At 36.2% G+C, this 18940-nt stretch overlaps 1 protein-coding gene across 1 annotated transcript in view; it reads right to left on the bottom strand.

The window, feature by feature from the left end:
- The window catches only part of LOC150082351 (dehydrogenase/reductase SDR family protein 7-like), a 59163-nt gene that overhangs the window by 24684 nt on the left and 15539 nt on the right, over nucleotides 1-18940 (bottom strand). The window contains exon 4 of the mRNA XM_090380209.1: nucleotides 11049-11268. Within this exon, the coding sequence (XP_090236335.1) occupies nucleotides 11049-11268 (220 nt within the window). The remainder of the gene's footprint in view (nucleotides 1-11048; nucleotides 11269-18940) is intronic.

Below are 18940 nucleotides of genomic sequence, written 5' to 3'. Positions count from 1 at the left end.
AATTAGGCGACAACTCGGCGTTGTTATGGGCCTATATGAGACCTTGAAGGACAGGGTGGATGCCCTCGAAGGAAATAAATTGAGGGGCCCATCAAGCTCTCAGCTGCCCACATCAACACCAGAGCTTGGACTTGGTCATCTTGCAACACAGAGGCAGCCCCCAAGGCAGAATGCGCTGGTCCAACAGGAACTAGTAGTTGTTGGTGACTCAATTGTCAGGGAAACGGGGAACATGCTTTGTAAAAAGGATAGGTGGAACAGGACCAGGGTATGTCTGCCAGGGGCAAAGGTTGATGACGTTGTAGAGCAGATATCATCTTTTAAGGGCACAAAAGGTGATATAGTTGTACACGTTGGCACTAATGATATTAAGAGTAGGAGACCAGCGGAATTACTTAACAAGTACAGGTCACTGTTGAAAAAAAGCCGTGAAGTAGGGTTGAATTTGAAAGTGTCTGCAATTCTGCCCAGACACGATAGGAGGGAGTATATGATGAGAGCCTTGTCGATCAATTCGGCCCTGGAAAGATTGTGCAAGGCTGAAGGGGTAGAATTTTTTTCAGCCTGGACTGTACTTGTTAACAGGAGAGATTGCTTCTACAGGGATGGGATACACTTAAATAGAAAGGGTGCAAGAATATTTGCTGATGCTATCGAGGCAGTGTTAGGTGGGTCGGAAAACTGCTAGCTTGGGGAGAGACAAAGACTAATGGATTAACAGTAGCCACGGGCAGAGGTGAAAGAGATTCTTGCACTGCTTCTATTGGAATGAGCAGAAGCCTGAAAAACAAGATGCAGGATATTTCAGAGACTGCTGGAAGTCATTGCGGTACAAGTAAACACATGGGTTGTGTTAGGGTAGCTAAGAATAGAAACAGGTGCATGTATACTTGCGTGTACACTAATGCTAGGAGTTTAGTAAATAAATTTGATGAATTTGAGGTATTACTCAAAACATCAAAGGCAGATATTGTTGGGATATCAGAGACGTGGTGTCACACAGATATAAGGAATGCAGAACTGGAATTTGGGGAGTACAACGTCTACAGAAAGGATAGACAGGATAGGAAGGGAGGAGGGGTTATGCTATTAGTTAAAAAACACATAAAATCCAAGGAAGTGAAGCCAGTTGACATCGCTGGACAGTGCAGTGTTGAGTCAGTTTGGTGTGACATAAGCATAGGTAAATCAAAATTGAGAGTAGGAGTGTGCTATAGGCCTAATGACTCTGATGAGTATAATAAGATACTGTACAGGGAAATAGAGTGGGCCAGTAAATCAGAGAGTCTTATAATGGGGGATTTTAATTTCCCAGATATTGACTGGAATTTGTGGGTTGGTCACTCACACACTAGCAAGGCTTTTGTGGATTTATTGGATGATTGTTTTCTACACCAGCATGTTCGGGAGGCAACTAGAGGGAGTAATACTCTTGATCTGATTATCAGTAGTGATTCTTCATGCATTAGGAATCTGCAGATAAATGAACCACTGGGTGGCAGTGATCACAGTGTGCTGAAGTGGGATTTACTCAAGGAGGTAACTACCATCAGAGGTAAAGGGAAGGGTTTTTGCTTTCGTAAAGGAGACTATGCTGGTCTGAGACAGTATTTAAATTCTATACAGTGGGACCAACTGATGATGTTACCAACAGCAAATTCAAAATGGGAAGCATTCAAGGAACTAATCTTGGAAGCTACCAGGCTTTACATACCAACCAAGAAATATTGTTCAAGGTTCAGGCCTAAATGGTTGTCAGATGAACTAATGAGACATATGGCAGAGAAGAAAAATGCATGGGATACATACAAATTAATGGGTGACGTGGAAGCCTATGATAGATATAAGTTGGTCTGTAACCAAGTCACAAAGGAGATTAGGCAGGCAAAGGCAGATTATGAGAAATCCTTGGCAAAGGATGCAAAGAAAAACAGAAAAGAGTTCTTTACCTATTTAAACTCAAGAAGGAAAGGGATGAATCAGATTGGTCCACTGGATGTTGATGGTTCAACAGTTGAGGATCCAGCTCAGGTGGCTAACAATCTAAATGAGTATTTTGCATCTACATTCACACATGAGGAGTTATTCAGGAAGGGGAATGTCGTAGGTGAAGTAAACATTGGCAGTGAGCTAGATGATTTTCTAATAACTGAGAGGAAAGTGGAGGAGAAATTGTTGAGGATAAACATAAAAAAGGCACCCGGGGTGGATGGGATCTATCCAGTTATATTAAAGGAGGCAGCAAAGGAAGTAAGCAAACCCCTAGCCATAATTATGAGAGCTTCTTTGGACTCAGGGGAGGTACCCATGGACTGGAGATGTGCAAATGTAACCCCAATTCACAAAGGAGGATCAAAGGCTGACACAAGTAATTATAGACCTGTTAGTTTAACTTCTGTTCCAGGTAAATTAATGGAGGCACTGGTTAAAGAAGCACTGCAGGATCATCTAGACAAGAATTCAGTTATAGCTCAGACGCAGCATGGTTTTGTTAAGGGTAGGTCTTGTCTGACCAATTTGATTGGATACTATGATGTAGTCACAAAAGAACTGGATGCAGGGAATAACTTTGATATTATATATTTGGATCTTAGAAAGGCTTTTGATACTGTTGCGCATGGAAGACTGCTGCACAAATTGGAGAAGTGTGGCATTCGAGGCAAATTGCTGCTATGGATAAAGGGATGGTTGAGTGGCAGAAGACAGAGAGTGGTAATCAATGGACACTGCTCAACGTGGACTAATGTTATTAGTGGAGTTCCTCAGGGTTCAGTGTTGGGTCCATTGTTGTTTTCTGTATTTATAAATGATATTGATGATGGTGTATCAGGCTTAATGTCCAAGTTTGCAGACGATACAAAGGTTGGCAGGGTTGTTAAGGACACTACTGATACTATGCTGCTGCAACAGGATCTGGAAAGGTTGAGCAGATGGGCTGAGAGGTGGCAAATGAAGTTTAACATTGACAAATGTAAAGTACTACATATGGGAAACAGTAACCCCAGATCAACGTATCAACTCTGTGGTACTACGCTGACAGTGGTAGAGAATGAAAAGGACCTGGGGGGTAATTGTGCAGGCAGATATGAAGTTCTCTGAGCAGTGCAGACGAGCTGCAAGAGTAGCTCATGGTGTCTTGTCAATGATATACAGGAATTTTTCTAGCAGGGACAGGGATGTGATTATTCCCTTGTATAAGGCATTGGTCAGGCCACACCTTGAGTACTGTATACAGGTCTGGAGGCCTCATTTCAAGAAGGATGTAGAGCTGCTGGAACGAGTACAGAGAAGGGCAACAAGATTAGTGAATGGAACAAAGGGTTGCTCTTACGAAGAAAGGCTTAAGTTTTGCAAATTACAGAGCCTGGAGACTAGGCATCGCCGAGGTGATCTGATAGAGGTGTACAAGGCTTTGAATGGCTTGAGCATGCTCAATGCCGATGGAATTCTTCCTCTTGCTCAGAATAATCACCTGAGAGGGCATAAATTCAAATTGAGGAAGGACGGATGTCGGATAGATGTGCGGAAATTCGCCTTTAGCCAGCGGGCAGTTGGTTTGTGGAATAGACTTCCATTGCTTGTTGTTGAAGTTGATAGCCTAAACAAATTTAAGGCTCAGCTGGACAGGTATTTCGAACGAATTGAGGGGTGAAATGGGAGTAGTGGTTGTTTTTTTTTTTTTTTCTTTTATTTTGGCTGATGCTGAATAAGCTTGCTTTCTTGCATCATATGCCTCTACTAATGCTAATGCTAATGTTTATTGTGAGAACAGATGATTTTCTGAAACTTATTTATTAACCATACAGAAGATTATAACACACCCATCATTTAATTTTCAGAACCTATGGTTTTGAACATAAGTTGCATGGACTGTCCAAAATAGCACTAAGCAGAGGCAGATTTATTGTGATGCTAATGAAGCTGAAGCTTCAGTGCTCCTCACTTGCATGGGCCCCTTCAAAGGTCCTGGGAGGGACCCTAGTAATGTGTTCACATGGTCATATGTTTTTGTATAATTTGCAAAAGTCAAATATTTTAAACACAATCTGTTAAGATTGCTGTCTCTTTCCACTCTGACTTCCCCTCCATCACACTTCTATCTGTGACTTTATTCAACAAAATGAAACAAGTTCTGGATGATTGTAACCTGTTGCTGAACAACATTCTTGGTCAGTTGTATTGGCAATGCACCTGTTATCAAAGGTGAGGACAAAGAGCTGCAAGCACTCTTTAAAAATATTAAGTACCCAGAATGTGGCATGCGCAGCTCATTCCCTTAATCTCACCGGAGAAAAAGCTGCATCCAACAGTACCTGAAGTTGCTGACTACTTCAGTATTTTGCAACAGTTATGTTTTCTTTTCGGGTTCATCTCATAGTTGGAGTATTTTAAACACACATGCCAACTTGGATTTTTTCTTTAGAGAGTCTTTAAGTGTAACAAGATGGTCTGCCCCTTATAAAGCTGTTCAAGCCTTGCAACTTGGGTACGACATTTTAAGGACTCTAAAATATATTTTCAAAGACTTGGAAGAGAAACCTGAACAAAAATGAGATGCAAAATTTTTATTCAAAGAGTTGATAAAGCTTGAATACCCCATTTTAACTGCAATTTGGAAAGACATTTTGGACCATTTCAATACAAGTAAAAAATTATGGATTCCTGATTTGGACATATATGAAGGGTACCTTCTTTTGTCATCTTTAAATTTATTTATTAAAAAACTGAGAGAAAATTCTGATAAAAAATAATGGAATATGAAACAAAAGTGATAAAGATGAGTGATGAAATCAATAGAAATTATTCTGACATCGAGAAGCAAATGGTAACAAAACAATTTTCAGATCATACTAAAAGCAGTAATTCATTAAGAGGAAGAGATAAATTTCAAATAGAAGTAATGGATAGACTCTTGGATTGTTTGATAATCCAATTAATGAAAGGGAGTGAATCATATAAACACAGTGGAAAAAGATTTAAATTTCTTGCTGATTTGACATGAAATACTGATATCGATGAAGATAACTTAAAACTCATAATATGTCACTAAAATGAGGACATTGGTGACAAACTGGTTAATGAGTGCCATCAATTCAAAGAGTATTTAAGATTAGTCACTGCACGAGAAAACTTGAAATGCCCTCAAATCTTACAGCTCATATATGAAAGAAACATGAGAGGTTTTTCCAAATTTGACAATAATCCTAAAAATTTACATGACATTATCAATAATGAGTTATGAAGTTGAAAGACACTTTTCTAAACTAACAATAATAAAAACCCAATTTTGATCAACCATGCTAGAGGAAAGATTAAGTTATCTTTCTATTCTCCCTATAGAAAATGATATTACAAAATCCTTGTCATATGAAGAGGCAATCAAAGAGTATGCAGCCAAAAAATTTGTAAAAGAGTAAGAGAAGTTTATCTCAATATGATACGTAGAACATGATACCAATTAATTATACGAAGCTTCCTATTAAGGAAATTTTTCACTTAATTAAACTCTTAGTTGAAGCCAACTATATCACCTTTCAAGACAAAGTATACAAACAAATTTTTGGTTTGCCAATGGGATTAAGCCTGAGCAGCCTAATATCAGCGATCTATCTCTACGATTGAACATATACATTTATGTATACGTTTGCCGCCTTTTCTACCCCTATCACATACTATGGGAGGTATTTAGACGATGTTCTAGTCATTACCGACAGTAGCACTATCCAAGACATTTTACATGTGTTTAATAATATTCATTCTATACTCAAATTTACATTGGAGAGGGAGAATATGAATACTAAGTCATTAAATTTTCTAAATTTCACGCTTACGCGGGATGCAAATAAAATCCAATTTAACATCTATCGAAAACCTACAAACACCGATATGCTTCTGCATTATAACAGCTATTACCGTTCACCTACAAAAGATCGATTATCTTTAATCAATTTCTCAATGCTTATAAATATTCAACAACAGAATATGCTTTGGGCTCAGAAATACAAATATTAACCAGCAGATTCTTAAACAGTGGTTACCTACTTGTTACAATAGACAGAATTAGGGTAAAAGCTAAGGATAGAATACAAAAAAAAACACACTAACCAACAATAGTAATATCAAAAAATACTTTATTTCTGTCCCATTTGTTGAACAGTGGCAGAAACAACTTAACAGATTCTTTAAAGATACTGAATTTAAAATTGTAGCTAGGCTGATAAGGAAATTACACACTATACTGAACAATCGCTCAGTACTTTCCTTGTTCGCAACACAAATAAATGACCTAGTATACAACATTTCTTACGGTGATTGTGACTCGGCTTATCAGGGTTCTACGCGGTTTCCTCTGAATTTGTGTTAATCAACATGCGGCCTCAGTTCGTGCTTCTCACTCAGCAGCATCAGAATCAGCCTTTTATGCTGTTAATGAAAAACCATAGTTTTTTATTTATTGAGGCCAAAATACTTAGTGTCCAACGTAATTATATGAGACTTAATTGCAGAAACCATCGAAATTAAATTATATGAGAATTCTGTTAATGTTCGCCGGTCATATCTAATCTCTGACTCGTTGTCCTTTACGCACATGTGCAAAGACAAATAATCTCTATTTAAGTTCCATGCTCACCCCTATTCAGTAATTTTCATTCCTTTGATCAAGACATTGTCGAAAAGCATTGTCAGCTTCAGGAAGGAAAATTGTCTTGTCATTTTTTCGTTAAATTAATTTTTTGAGTTAACTTTTAATTGCATTAAATTGATTTTTAATTGTGTTCATTTGATTTTTAATTATTGTTAATTATTTCTTACTGTAATGTAAGATTTTCGATTTTTTAATTGTTTTCATTTTAATTTCTGGAGAGTATCATATGGAAGTGTTCCACGTATCATATCGAGGTAAACTTCTCTTATTCTTTTACAAATATTGATATCAATGTGGAACATATTGAGCATTATAGCTCTGGTTCATACTATCAAAAGCAGCCAAAAAAATGTAGTAAAAAAAGTAATATAGAGGTGTGTGTCAGGCAATTAATTAATAAAAATATATTATTTTTCTGGATTTTGTGGTTTTTGTCAGCTTTTTCAAATTTGTAATTTGTTGTGATTTCGTCTCATTCTACACAAATATTCACTTTTGTTTGTTATTTGGTTTTTAGGAGCATTAGCAACTAACCATATTGCTCTGGGAATATGCGGTGGTCATTCCCTGACCTTTCCGCATCATCCGTATTTGGTGGTGACGGGCTCGAACCCCGGTCTAATCAAGAAGCGTGTGTTACGCACTGCTGCTCCTTCCCACCTGGCTACGGAGGCGCCTATTCACTTTTGTACCTAATTTTGTATTATTTTTCTTAAAGAGGGCCCCAAAAATTGAAGCTTCAGGCCACACAAAACCTGGATCAGCCCCTGCCATTAAGGATAGAAACTTATAATGAAGATATATTAAGACTTCTCTTTAATTTTCTTTCCAGACATAAAATAAACACTGCAGTATTACAACATTTATTACAATGTAGTGAAAAAAAAAAAAAAGATTAGCCTAATTGAAATAATGAGACCAAAACTCTTGTCTGCAGAACTATTATTTCTGGGTGCCCATCCAGTTTGGTCTTCTAGGTAACCTGATAGTTGTGCCGTCTGTCCAGTACACAAATTGAGAAAATATTAGATATGTAAGTTTTGTTATCATTTTACAAATTTTAGTTTATTTACATTCAGTTTAATTATGGTTGTTTTCTAGGGAGTTTTTCAAATTTTATAACCATTTTTACTTAGAACTATATTTCAGTTGTTTCAGTAAAAAAAATAAAAATTTCAATTTATCTGAACAGATAATGGTTTGTATGTTAAATCTGTATGAAATAACTGTGTTTTTTTATATGCCCTTCAGTTGTTTGGATGTGAAAAAAAAATATAGGATAGGCGTGCGGAAATTTGCCTTTAGCCAGCGGGTGGTTGGTTGCTGGAACAGACTTCCATCCCTTGTCGTGAAAGTTGATAGCCTAAATAAGTTTAAGGCTCAGTTGGACAGGTATTTCGAACGAACAGAGGGGTGAAGTGGAAGTGTTTTTTTTTTTTTTTTTTTTTTGACTGATGCTGCATAAGCTTGCTTTCTTGCATCAAATGCCTCTACTAATGCTAATACAATTGTAGATTTATTATTTTGAATAAACTTTCAGTTTAGTTTTATTTATATCTTAGGTTAGCATTTCTTACTATAATCTAACCCCCATCTCCACCAACAAGCACTCTTTTGTTGTGCTAAACTTTCCTCACTTGTATCTAGCATTTTATGGAAATCATCTGGCATGCCTATGTAGAACAACAAAGAGCTCCTCATGCTATAAATTATTAGAACTGCAACCTCGAGTAAATTAAAAATTATCATTACATAATGAATTTTTTATTGGCTAACCAAACTTTATACTGCTCTTGAAAGTCAGTGGATGGGAAGCTCGTGTAGTTGCATTACAAGTGTTATGCTCTTGCAAGAAATCACTGTTCAATATGCCTATTGATAGGTTAAGATAAGGAAGTTCAAGCATTAAAATTACAAATCAGCAAAGAAAAAAAAATTTGTTTTTGCAAAATGTAACAAGAATGAATTCTATTGGTAGTAAAGTTAACCATAAGTGTCTCTATTACTATAGAAAGGCCTGGGACAGAGGCAAGAGTTTGCTTCCCTTTTCTCCTGCAGTATGGAGGGAATTAGTTTGTGTGATGGGGAGGGGAATCCTGAGAAAACCAATAATTTACAGTCACATGTAAAGCTGTAGGCAAAGGGTAAGTAGAGTTTAATAGATTGTCAGCTAACCTTATTGATGCTAAAATTGAGACCACGTATATTTGTGAAATAGATTTGGAAGTTCTTGGAGATCTTTTTGATCTTACAAAATCTCTGAAGAAATTTTTAAGATGGCAGATCAAAATCAGTAAAGCAGAAGATAGAAAAAATATACTATTATACTATTTTTATCTTTAGATAATGAAATAGAACCACTCAGATGCAAAAGATGTGGATACAAGGTTGGACAAAAAAAAAAAAACTGATATTAGGGCCACCCAAGAAATGATCTCATCAGCCTGTGTGTATTATATCTTTAAATTGTGTATGTGTGTTCTCTGGTCAATCTGGTTGTTTTGGTAGATGAAAAATGTGAATTCATGTGGGGTTGGGGGGGAGTTGCTATCCACACTTAAGCCAGACTACTCAGCCACAGAGTGAAAAAACCCCAAAAAAGTTCTTTGTGTTATTGACAGGATCAGAACAAAGACTTTGTACACAGTGTGGGGAGGATGGTGATTATAACAATTGTACCACCCACACAGACTTAAGGTTGGTTATATTATGTCTGTTATTTGGTTTTTAGGAGCATTAGCAACTAAGGCCATATTGGTCCGGGGATATGCGGTGGTTATTCCCTGACCTTTCCACATCCTCCGTATTTGGTGGTCACAGGCTCGAACCCCGGTCTAAGCAAGAAGCGTGTGCACTGCTGCTCCTGCCCACCTGGTTATGGAGGTGCCACTTAAGGTTGGGCAAAAGTTTTTAATCTTTGAAAAAAAAATATATATATTATTTATTATTTACATTCAGCAAAAATGCTTTAGTTTCTTAAGAGGTATAGCCTTACAACACATAAATCCTGTTGACTAAGGTATAATCAAACTGTTACTAGTTATTAGTTGAAACCTTTTGAAGAGGATTAGGAGATTTAAAATATTTTGTAGCAGAGGAAAGTACTATTTAAACAGGCAATATATTAATACACTATAAACCAATTATGAAGGAATTAATTTAAGTAGTTGTTAAGTTGGTTTCAGGTAGCACACTAGTTGTGATTGCTATCTTTTCACACCATGTGAAAAAGGTCTGAGCTTAAATCCTACAAAGACAATAGGAATTTGTATGGGCTTTTTTTAATTTTTTCCCCCCGCAACATAGTCAAATCAGTCAGTCTCATGCAACGGCTAAATATTTTTTCAAGTGTAAACTTTGGTTTTTCATCCAGGCAAATCAAACATGGAATAAACGAAATTTACAGACAATAGTCCACTGAAGCCTTACAGCTTATATTAAAGCCTTAGTTGCTTTGGCACAAAAACAACAGCTGACTCTAAAACAAGAACTAATGCAATACATCAGTATACCTCCTGCATACACATTGGATTCCTTCTAGTCACAGCTGGCAGAGTAGAGACAACAAAATTATGCATTAGATGATCTGGATGTTTCCTAGGGTGTTATTAATAGGTTCAGTTCAGTGGTGACTATCTAGCAGCAAGCTGCAAAATCATTTTAAAGCTACACCCTCAAAATATAAGGAATATTGAATCCTGTCATGATGCCTACCTTAACCTTAAAAGAAACGATTCATATTGCATAATGGAATATGCATCTCTCCTCCAGCTTTTCAAATTGAACAGTACACCACACTGTTAATAACACACTGCAACACAAGAATAAGGAAGTTATCAAAATATATGCCAAATCCTTGATAACATGCACCCACAAGGAGCTGGTACAGATCCCATAATGTAATGTTTGTTGTAATTTAAATCCTTTACATAAGTTACAGATTAATTAATATTTATAGTGCATTGTGTAATTTTCACTAATAAACATGAGCTAACATATCATGAAGAAACCATTCATTTAAGAATAAGATTAATTAACAGTAATTTTTCATTTAAGCAAACCGATTCAGCAACCGACAACAAATTTTGACTTCTTGACTACTTCAGCACCTATAAGACTTCATTTGAAAGAATTTGCAGAAGTTTTGCCTGTCAGCTCTGAAAAAATATACTTAACTCCCAACAGTTTGTATGTTAACTCCATCATAAAGCTATACTCCATCATTTCCTTGTAATCATGATTACTAATGCTACACAAATCATTGCCTAATCACTCTATATATCATACTTCACACAGATTTTGAAAATATACTAAACATCTAAGCACTTCTGTTTGTCCTACAAACATGTTTAAAAACATCTTTAAAAAGTTAACTAGCATTTAGAAAAAAAATTAAAGTTACCTTTAGTTAACGTTACATGGCCAAAATAGTTAATAATCATAACTTTTAGATCAACTTCTACATTAGTTTTTAAAATTTCTCCTCTGTAACTGATACCTCCATTATTAACTAAAATATCAATTTTTCCATGTATATTAAGTGCTTCTTGTGCTTTGTCAGGAATGTCTTCTATTTCACTTAAATCAAGATAAAGAATGTGAGGTTCATGAGTATCTTGTCTCTGTAAGATATAAAAGGAATAATCAGGAAATATGCTTCAAATTAAGAATATTTTTAGAATAGTAATATTTAGACAATATGACTGCTTGGTTTCTTTCATAATGAACCAATAACTAAAGCAAATATAATAATAAATCCAAAACAGATACTAAAATTTAAAATGTAGACTGTCTTCAAAGGGAAATGTATTATGCATATTTGGAAAAAGAAAGGGAAAAAAAAAATGTATAACAACTAAATAACTATATCATATATAAGTTTATCTGCTGAAATAATTATAAATATATTTACAAATTAAAGCCAAACAAATTTGTGTTTTGATTAACAATCTGGGTTCTAAACCATCCTAGGATGTTTAAAACCCAGATTGTTAATCAAAAGAAAATTAGTCAAAAGGTTGATAATCAAAAGAAAGAATGGCCAAGTAGTCTTAGTCAAAAGGATAAATCAAGGGAATTGTATAAGTTCAACATTAATGCTTTCTTTTCTGTTTGTTCAGTCAGTCTAAGATATACAAGGCCCAGAGCAAGGTACCAACAGCAGGGTCCTTGATATACAAGTCACTATACAGATTCATGCAAAAAAAAAAAAAAAAAGGAAATGAAACATAACTCACTAAGAATTAATTAGAACTATGATTTACTCATAATTAATTAAACATTGTTTATATTTTATTTCATTCAAAGGAATAATTACAATATACAGTAATACACAAACATATTTTAATACATTGATGTTTCAAGGATTAAAATTCAAACAAAGCTTTACAGTGATTTGTAAGCCTACAGATTTTGGCAGCTAGAACAGAACAGGTTAACAATGCAAAATGTGAGACTAGGGAACGCACTATCCACACAGAAAAATATTTGCACTATTTACAAGAGTAAATTGATCAAATCCACAGAATTTGAATTCTTTGTTTTTAGAATATGCAAATTACAAACAAAACTTGGCAAAAGAAACAACAAAAGTTGTTTCTTAATGGCACTGATCTCTTGTGTTGGAAAGGTTATCATTCTTGTGTTGAAAGGCTATCAATTATTTTGTTGGAAAGGCTATATATTAGTAGTGCAGCCTTAGTGCTACACCACTAATAAACATTTTCTAAAAAGAGAATATTAGATTTTTTTTTATTTTTTTATTTGTACATTATCTTTGTATTTGTACTTCAGAGTCACCAATTCAAAATTTTCTATTGCTGTATGTGACACAAAAAAGAAGCATAGTAATATAAAACTTTAATTTCTGTTTAGAAAATAAACAAGTTAAGTACAAAACCAGCTTTGCTAAACAAAAATCTTAATTATAATAAAATCGATCCTTAATAAATGAAGTGTTTGTTTGCATTTTTACAAAATCCCTTTACAGATCAATATTCAGCTGTTGATCTTCATTCTGAAATGAAAATTATAGCTGGTACATTTATCTTTTTTTCTTGGTCTACTATTTAATAGAGATACTATTTTCTATAAGTTTTAATTATAAGTAACTCTTTTCCCCACTTTTCACTGTTACTGGATTTATTGATAATTATGTGATCATTATGGACCTTCAGAAATTGAAGCAAAATGTCTCCAGAATTGTGAGAAGAGAAAAGCTCACCTTTCTGCTTTAATGTTTTATTAATTGATTTATGGCCTGGGATACTTGTCTGGATAAGGAGCAAGTGATGCCAAATACAGTCAGTAAAGACAATAGGGTAGTACAAGAAAATATTTCCTATAAACTGGAACTACTATCTCATGATGGTATTAAAGATCTTTACAAGAAAAGACTCCAGAACCACCTCTCACATTGGAGAAATAGAGAGGTGAATATTTTATATAGCAGCATTAAAACTGCCATACACAAGGCTGCTAATGAAGCACTAGGCCTAATTGATCACAAATATAGGCAACAGTATTGGTGGAATGAGGAGGTAGTGAGTTTGGTTAAAGAAAAAGAGCCTATAACAAATGGTTAATACATAAAAATCAGGAAAATAGAGAAGAATACAAAAGGTGCAATAGAGCAGTTGAAAGGAAAATTGCTGATTCTAAGAATGCAAGCATGAGAAAAAATATGCCAAGAAACTGACAGCTCATTAGGAGGAACACAGTCATCTGAAGCCTGGCGAAGCTTGAGAGCACTGAAAACAAATGAATTTGATCAAATAAGAACTTTATAGATATGCCAACATATGAAAATCATTATAATAACCTCCTAAACAAAAGATGATCACAGTAGCAGGACATAATTACCACTCCATCAGTAGATAACAGGGAGATAGAAATTACAAAACATCAAATCCTTGACTGTACAAAATTAATGATAAGTGAATTTAGGTCAGGTCGCTCTTGTGTGGACAATCTGTTTGTTCTACAACAGCTGGTGAAGAAAAGAAAAGCAAAGAATAAAGATACCTTCTTTGCTTCATTGTTTAGAAAAGACTTATGACTACTCCATTCCAAGAAAGGAATTATGAAAAGTCCTTCAAAATATGTCAGCTGATCCAGAGCTTGTGGAACTGATTAGAGAATTGTACGATAACAACGTGGCATATATTAAAGTTGGGAATACTTTATCTAAACCAACCTATCCAACAAAGGGACTGAGACAGGGATGTAGCCTATAACCTTTATTGTTTAATGTTTTCTCGGAATGTGCTTTACAAGAATGGAAAAACCAATTAATGACAGATATCTTTGGAGTCTAAATTTTGCCGATGATCAGGTTATTATTGCACAAGAAGCTTATGATTTAGAATACATGTTGAGAAAATTGCATCTTACATATGACCAACGGGGCCTCAATATCAATTTTACAAAGACAGAATACCTAAGCACAGCGGAACATCTTGATGAATTGAAAGTTACACAGTCTATATCTAAAACCTGTTGACTTTTTCAAATATCCTGGATGTAGATTAACTAAAGAAGGATTGGGGAAAGAGCAAGTTTACAAAAGAATTCATCAAAAGTAGGAAGATTCTTAGTGCCCTTAACTCTATATGGTGGGACAACAATATCTCCCATAGAACTAAAAAACATACTGGACAGTCGTTAGTGGAATTGGTTCTTTGCTACAGATGTGAAGTGTGGACATTGAAAGAGGGTGACAAAAAGAAGTTTAGAGCCCTAGGGATGGACTACCTACATCGGAGTGCTAGGGTTTCTAGGCTGGAGAGGATAATGAATGTGGAAATAAGAAGATGTATGCACACAGATGAAGATATTATAGAACGAATAGAAAACAGGAGGTTGAGATGATTTGGACATCTGCTATGCATGAATGAAGTGAGATGGCCTAAAATCCTAAAATTATATGAGTGGATACCACAAGGGAAGAGAAAGCAAAGATGCCCTAGAAAAACATGGAAGGAAGGTGCACTATCAGCCATGAGAAAGAGAAATTTGAAAGCTGAAGATGCCCACGCCTGGTGACTTTGGAAAATGGGAACGACAAGGCAGCGATCTGCCATATTAAGTCGAAATAGATGGATACTTGTTGGGAAACTGCTCTGTTCTCAGTAGGTTCCCTTGTACAAGGGCTATTCAATAAAGAATGATCATAATTTTTCAAAAACAACTGGACTGTTTGCTATTTATAGCTGAGCTGCAGAATTTAAAACCAAACCAAGCTGCATCACATAGCAACTGTGCAGTTGACTCATGCATATGGTGTGGGCCTTGGCGGTTGGTCAGCATAACCCCTCCTCCCTTCCTACCCTGTCTGTCCTTTCTGTATACATTGTACTCTCCAAATTCTAATTCTGCACTGCTTATATCTGTGTGACACCATGTCTCTGATATCCTGACAATATCTGCCTTTGATGTCATGATCAGCACTTCATATTCATCAATTTTATTTACTATACTTCTAGCATTAGTTGAAAATTTCTAGCAGTCTTGAAAATTTCGTCCTCATTCATTTTACTGATGCCTCTCAGAGCCTTAAACACCTAAATCAAATCTCCTCTAAGGTGTCTAGTTTCCGAACTCTGCAACCCACATATTCGAAGTCTTTCTTCATAAGACGCCATTTTGCTGATCTCACCAGGCGAGTTACCCGTCTTTGCACCCTTTCAAGAAGCTCAATGTCTTTCTGTAGGTGTGGTCTCCATACTTGAACATGGTATTCCAAGTGTGGTCTAACAAAAGCCTTATATAATGGGATTATCACGTCCCTATCTCTACTTGCAAAAGTTCAATAGATCATCAATAGGACACCATGGGCCTTCCTTGCAACCTGTTTACAATGATCAGAGAATTTCATGTCTGACCATATCGTAACACCCAAGTCCCTTTCCTCCAGTACTGGGTTTAGTTGAACTCCACCAAGTGAATAAGTTGATCTAAGTTATCTTGGGATTACTGTTTCCCAGGTGTAATACCTTACACTTTACACAGTCATCAACTTTTGCCCCTGACACACATACCCTGGTCCTGTTCCACCTATCCTTTTTGCATACTATATTTCCCCTCTCTCCCTGACAATAAAGTCACCAACAATAACTAGTTCCTGCAGGACCAGCGCATTCTGCCTTGGAAATTACTGCTCTGTTGCCTGATGCACAGGAGTGAGCTCTGGCGTTGAGTTGGGCAACTGAGAGCTTGATGGGGCCCCTCATATTAATTTCTTCAAGGACATTTACCCTACACTTCAAACAATCACTTGGTGCCTAATTTCTTCACAGTCTCTGCCCCTAACACACACACACACACACACACACACACACACACACACACACACACACACACACACACACACACACACACAAAGACATCCTCCTTGGATAGATCATGTCTTGTTCTAGACAGGTCTGCAAACATTTCACATTTCACGCATTGTTTTAGACTGTGATGCATGGGAGAATTGCCCCTATCGGTTCTCCCACGAGCCACAGCACTCTGGCTATTCTGTGAATGCTGCTTTGCTGCTCTAGTCTGAGTCATGATTCCATTTCAGTATAATTTAATTAATAATGAATCTTAATAAGATTAATAAATTTTATTGATAATGCTATACTAATCTAATGGATTTCTAACACACTGCTACGTATTTCACTATGTAATTTTACGTTAAACCTTATGGTATTCTGTATCGTATAACAATGGCGGCAAGTTACGAACATAAAATCTATGGACACTGAGTATTAACTTTCAAAATCACTATCTAAATTCAAAATTAACCAGAGCTTGGCTAGAACTATAAAGCTACTTATGGAAAATAATTTAGTATAACAATAAGTCGATAAAACAACTAAATATAAATGAAAACTTAGTGTTCGCTGGAGCTACAAAAATCTTGACCAACGTTGTAATAACCTCGTACCCAATACATACAATACAAATATTGAGCATTGTTAGTAAACAGTTTTGAGAAATCCAGAAAGTTCTGAAATCTAGCAATGGTCAGTTTCCAAGGTTGCCATATTTGAGACTTTTACATGTAAACGACATTATTCATGAAAAATAAATGGGTTAAAATAAGCAGTATATTTTTTTTACTTTTTAAGAATGATTACATGCTTTACTTCCCTACAAAATTCTGCTAATACGTAGATATATATGTACTACACCATATGCTTATATACAAGGTGATTCAGGAGGAATAGTAAATATTTCAGGAGGTTACAGTATCGATTATTCTGAGTAAAAAAGTTCAAATAAACATGTGTCCAATTCTCAATGGATACAGAGATACAGCTGTTAGAAACTGGCATGCACAAAGCCATTATGAGAGGTATTAAAGAATGATAAATAACTTATCGTTTGTATTTATTGACTTTTTGAGTGATACAAAAGAGGGGAAGACCATTGCCATGGAAGGGTGTACCTGGTCAGCAATAATGTTTAGGTAGGTGGTAGACGTCAGAGTGCCACATGGATGACTGGACCCAGGGTATCCCAGCATAACATCGCCCAAAGCACGACACTGCTGCCACGGCTTGTTTTCGTCCCACGGTGCAACCAGGCACCATCACTTCCCCATGTACCCGGTCTGATGACCTTCCAGTCACTCAAGGTCCAGTTTCAATGCTCGTGTGTCCATTGTAGGCACTGTTACCAGTGCCTACAATGGCACTCTGAGTGGCCTGCAGCTACACAGCCCCATTTTCAGTAGGGTTTGATGTACTGTGTGTGTATTGTGACACATTACTCCTGTCACCAGCATTCTAATTATCAGTTAGTTGCACCACAGTCACCCTTCTGTTGCCACATACCATCCGGGAGAGCCTTTGCTCACCTCCAGCATCGATGAGCCATGGTCATCCAAAACTTCGCCAGCAGTTCGTGGGTTCCCCCTCCTCGGACCACTTTTGGCAGGTACTAACCACGGCTGACCACGAGCATCCCACCAGCCATGCTGTTTCGGATATGCTCTGACCCAGTCGTCTGGCCATTACAATTTGGCCTTTGTCAAACTCGCTTAAGTCTGCTGCCTTTCTCATCTGAAGAACAAGGGCGCCTCCGTAGCCAGGTGGGCAGGAGCAGCAGTGCGTAGTACACGCTTCTTGATTAGACCGGGGTTCGAGCCCATGCCCACCAAATACGGAGGATGCAGAAAGGTCAGGGAATGACCACCGCATATCCCCGGAGCAATATGGCCTTAGTTGCTAATGCTCCTAAAAACCAAATAACAACAACAACAACTGAAGAACAAGAGTAGCACTGATTAACAGAGCTCAGTACCAGGTGTTTTTTATACTGTGTCCCAACCCATACATGTGCAGTAGTTCACCTGCAGTTGCTTTGATTCACATAACGACTCCCGGTCATAATGTTTTGGCTCATTGGTGTATAACTAAGTATACATATGCTATCCTTACACCTCCTCCTCCTTGCCTTAAATTGAGAGAAGCCTTTCCTTTTCACTACATAATTATTTTTCACTAGTAAATAAACCTATAAGAAAATTATTAGTTGGCACTTACTTTCATATTTTTGATTCACTGCTATCTGTCAGGCTAGCTGTTATTCTGACAGTTTGCTGCTAAATTTAACATAAATTGCATCTATAGTTTTAGAGTATTTGAATCTATAATTTTAGAAATTTGAAACTAGAAAAACTGGCAAATAGCAAACAGAAATAGACAGCCTTAGCCAGTTATTGATAAGATGTATTGAGTGGTGCTAGCTCTCGAAAACATACCATTCAACATATCCTTTTATCAGTAATTAGCTTCATTATCATTTTTTTATTATTATTTTTATATTATTTTATTGTATTATATTACAAATTATGTGTTTAATTATAGGGTATAACAATGAAGTCCAATTAAGGTTTTATTTATAAAAAGTGTGTAGTGTGGTACATGTGTATGTATGCTACACTGACAAAACGTATGTGTGCACGCATACACACACTACAAAAGGGTTTTAATTCAAAACCTAATAAACAGTAGATCCCTGGATAAATGTGCCAACCAACAAAACCATAAGTTTTACTGACTGACTAGGAAAGAATGTATCCAAAAAGTATTTTACATCATTCTACACTTAAACCTTGCATACAGTTCTCTTATTACTCTGAAAGTAGGGGCCAATCAACATTTGATAATACAATTTAAAGTATAATAGGAAAAGGGTAAATTAAGGGTATATTAATGAAGGGTAAATTAAGTAGATTTGATATTACTAAATATAAAATAAAATCAACCAAGAAATTATAACTTACACAGAAAACTAAAG

The sequence above is a fragment of the Mastigoproctus giganteus genome, chromosome 8, assembly GCF_048544385.1.
Source record: "Mastigoproctus giganteus isolate SK-2022 chromosome 8, ASM4854438v1, whole genome shotgun sequence".
Classification (NCBI taxonomy): Eukaryota; Metazoa; Arthropoda; class Arachnida; order Uropygi; family Thelyphonidae; genus Mastigoproctus; species Mastigoproctus giganteus.
The sequence above is the reverse complement of the archived record's forward strand: the minus strand, read 5'-3'. Positions and strand labels throughout refer to the sequence as shown.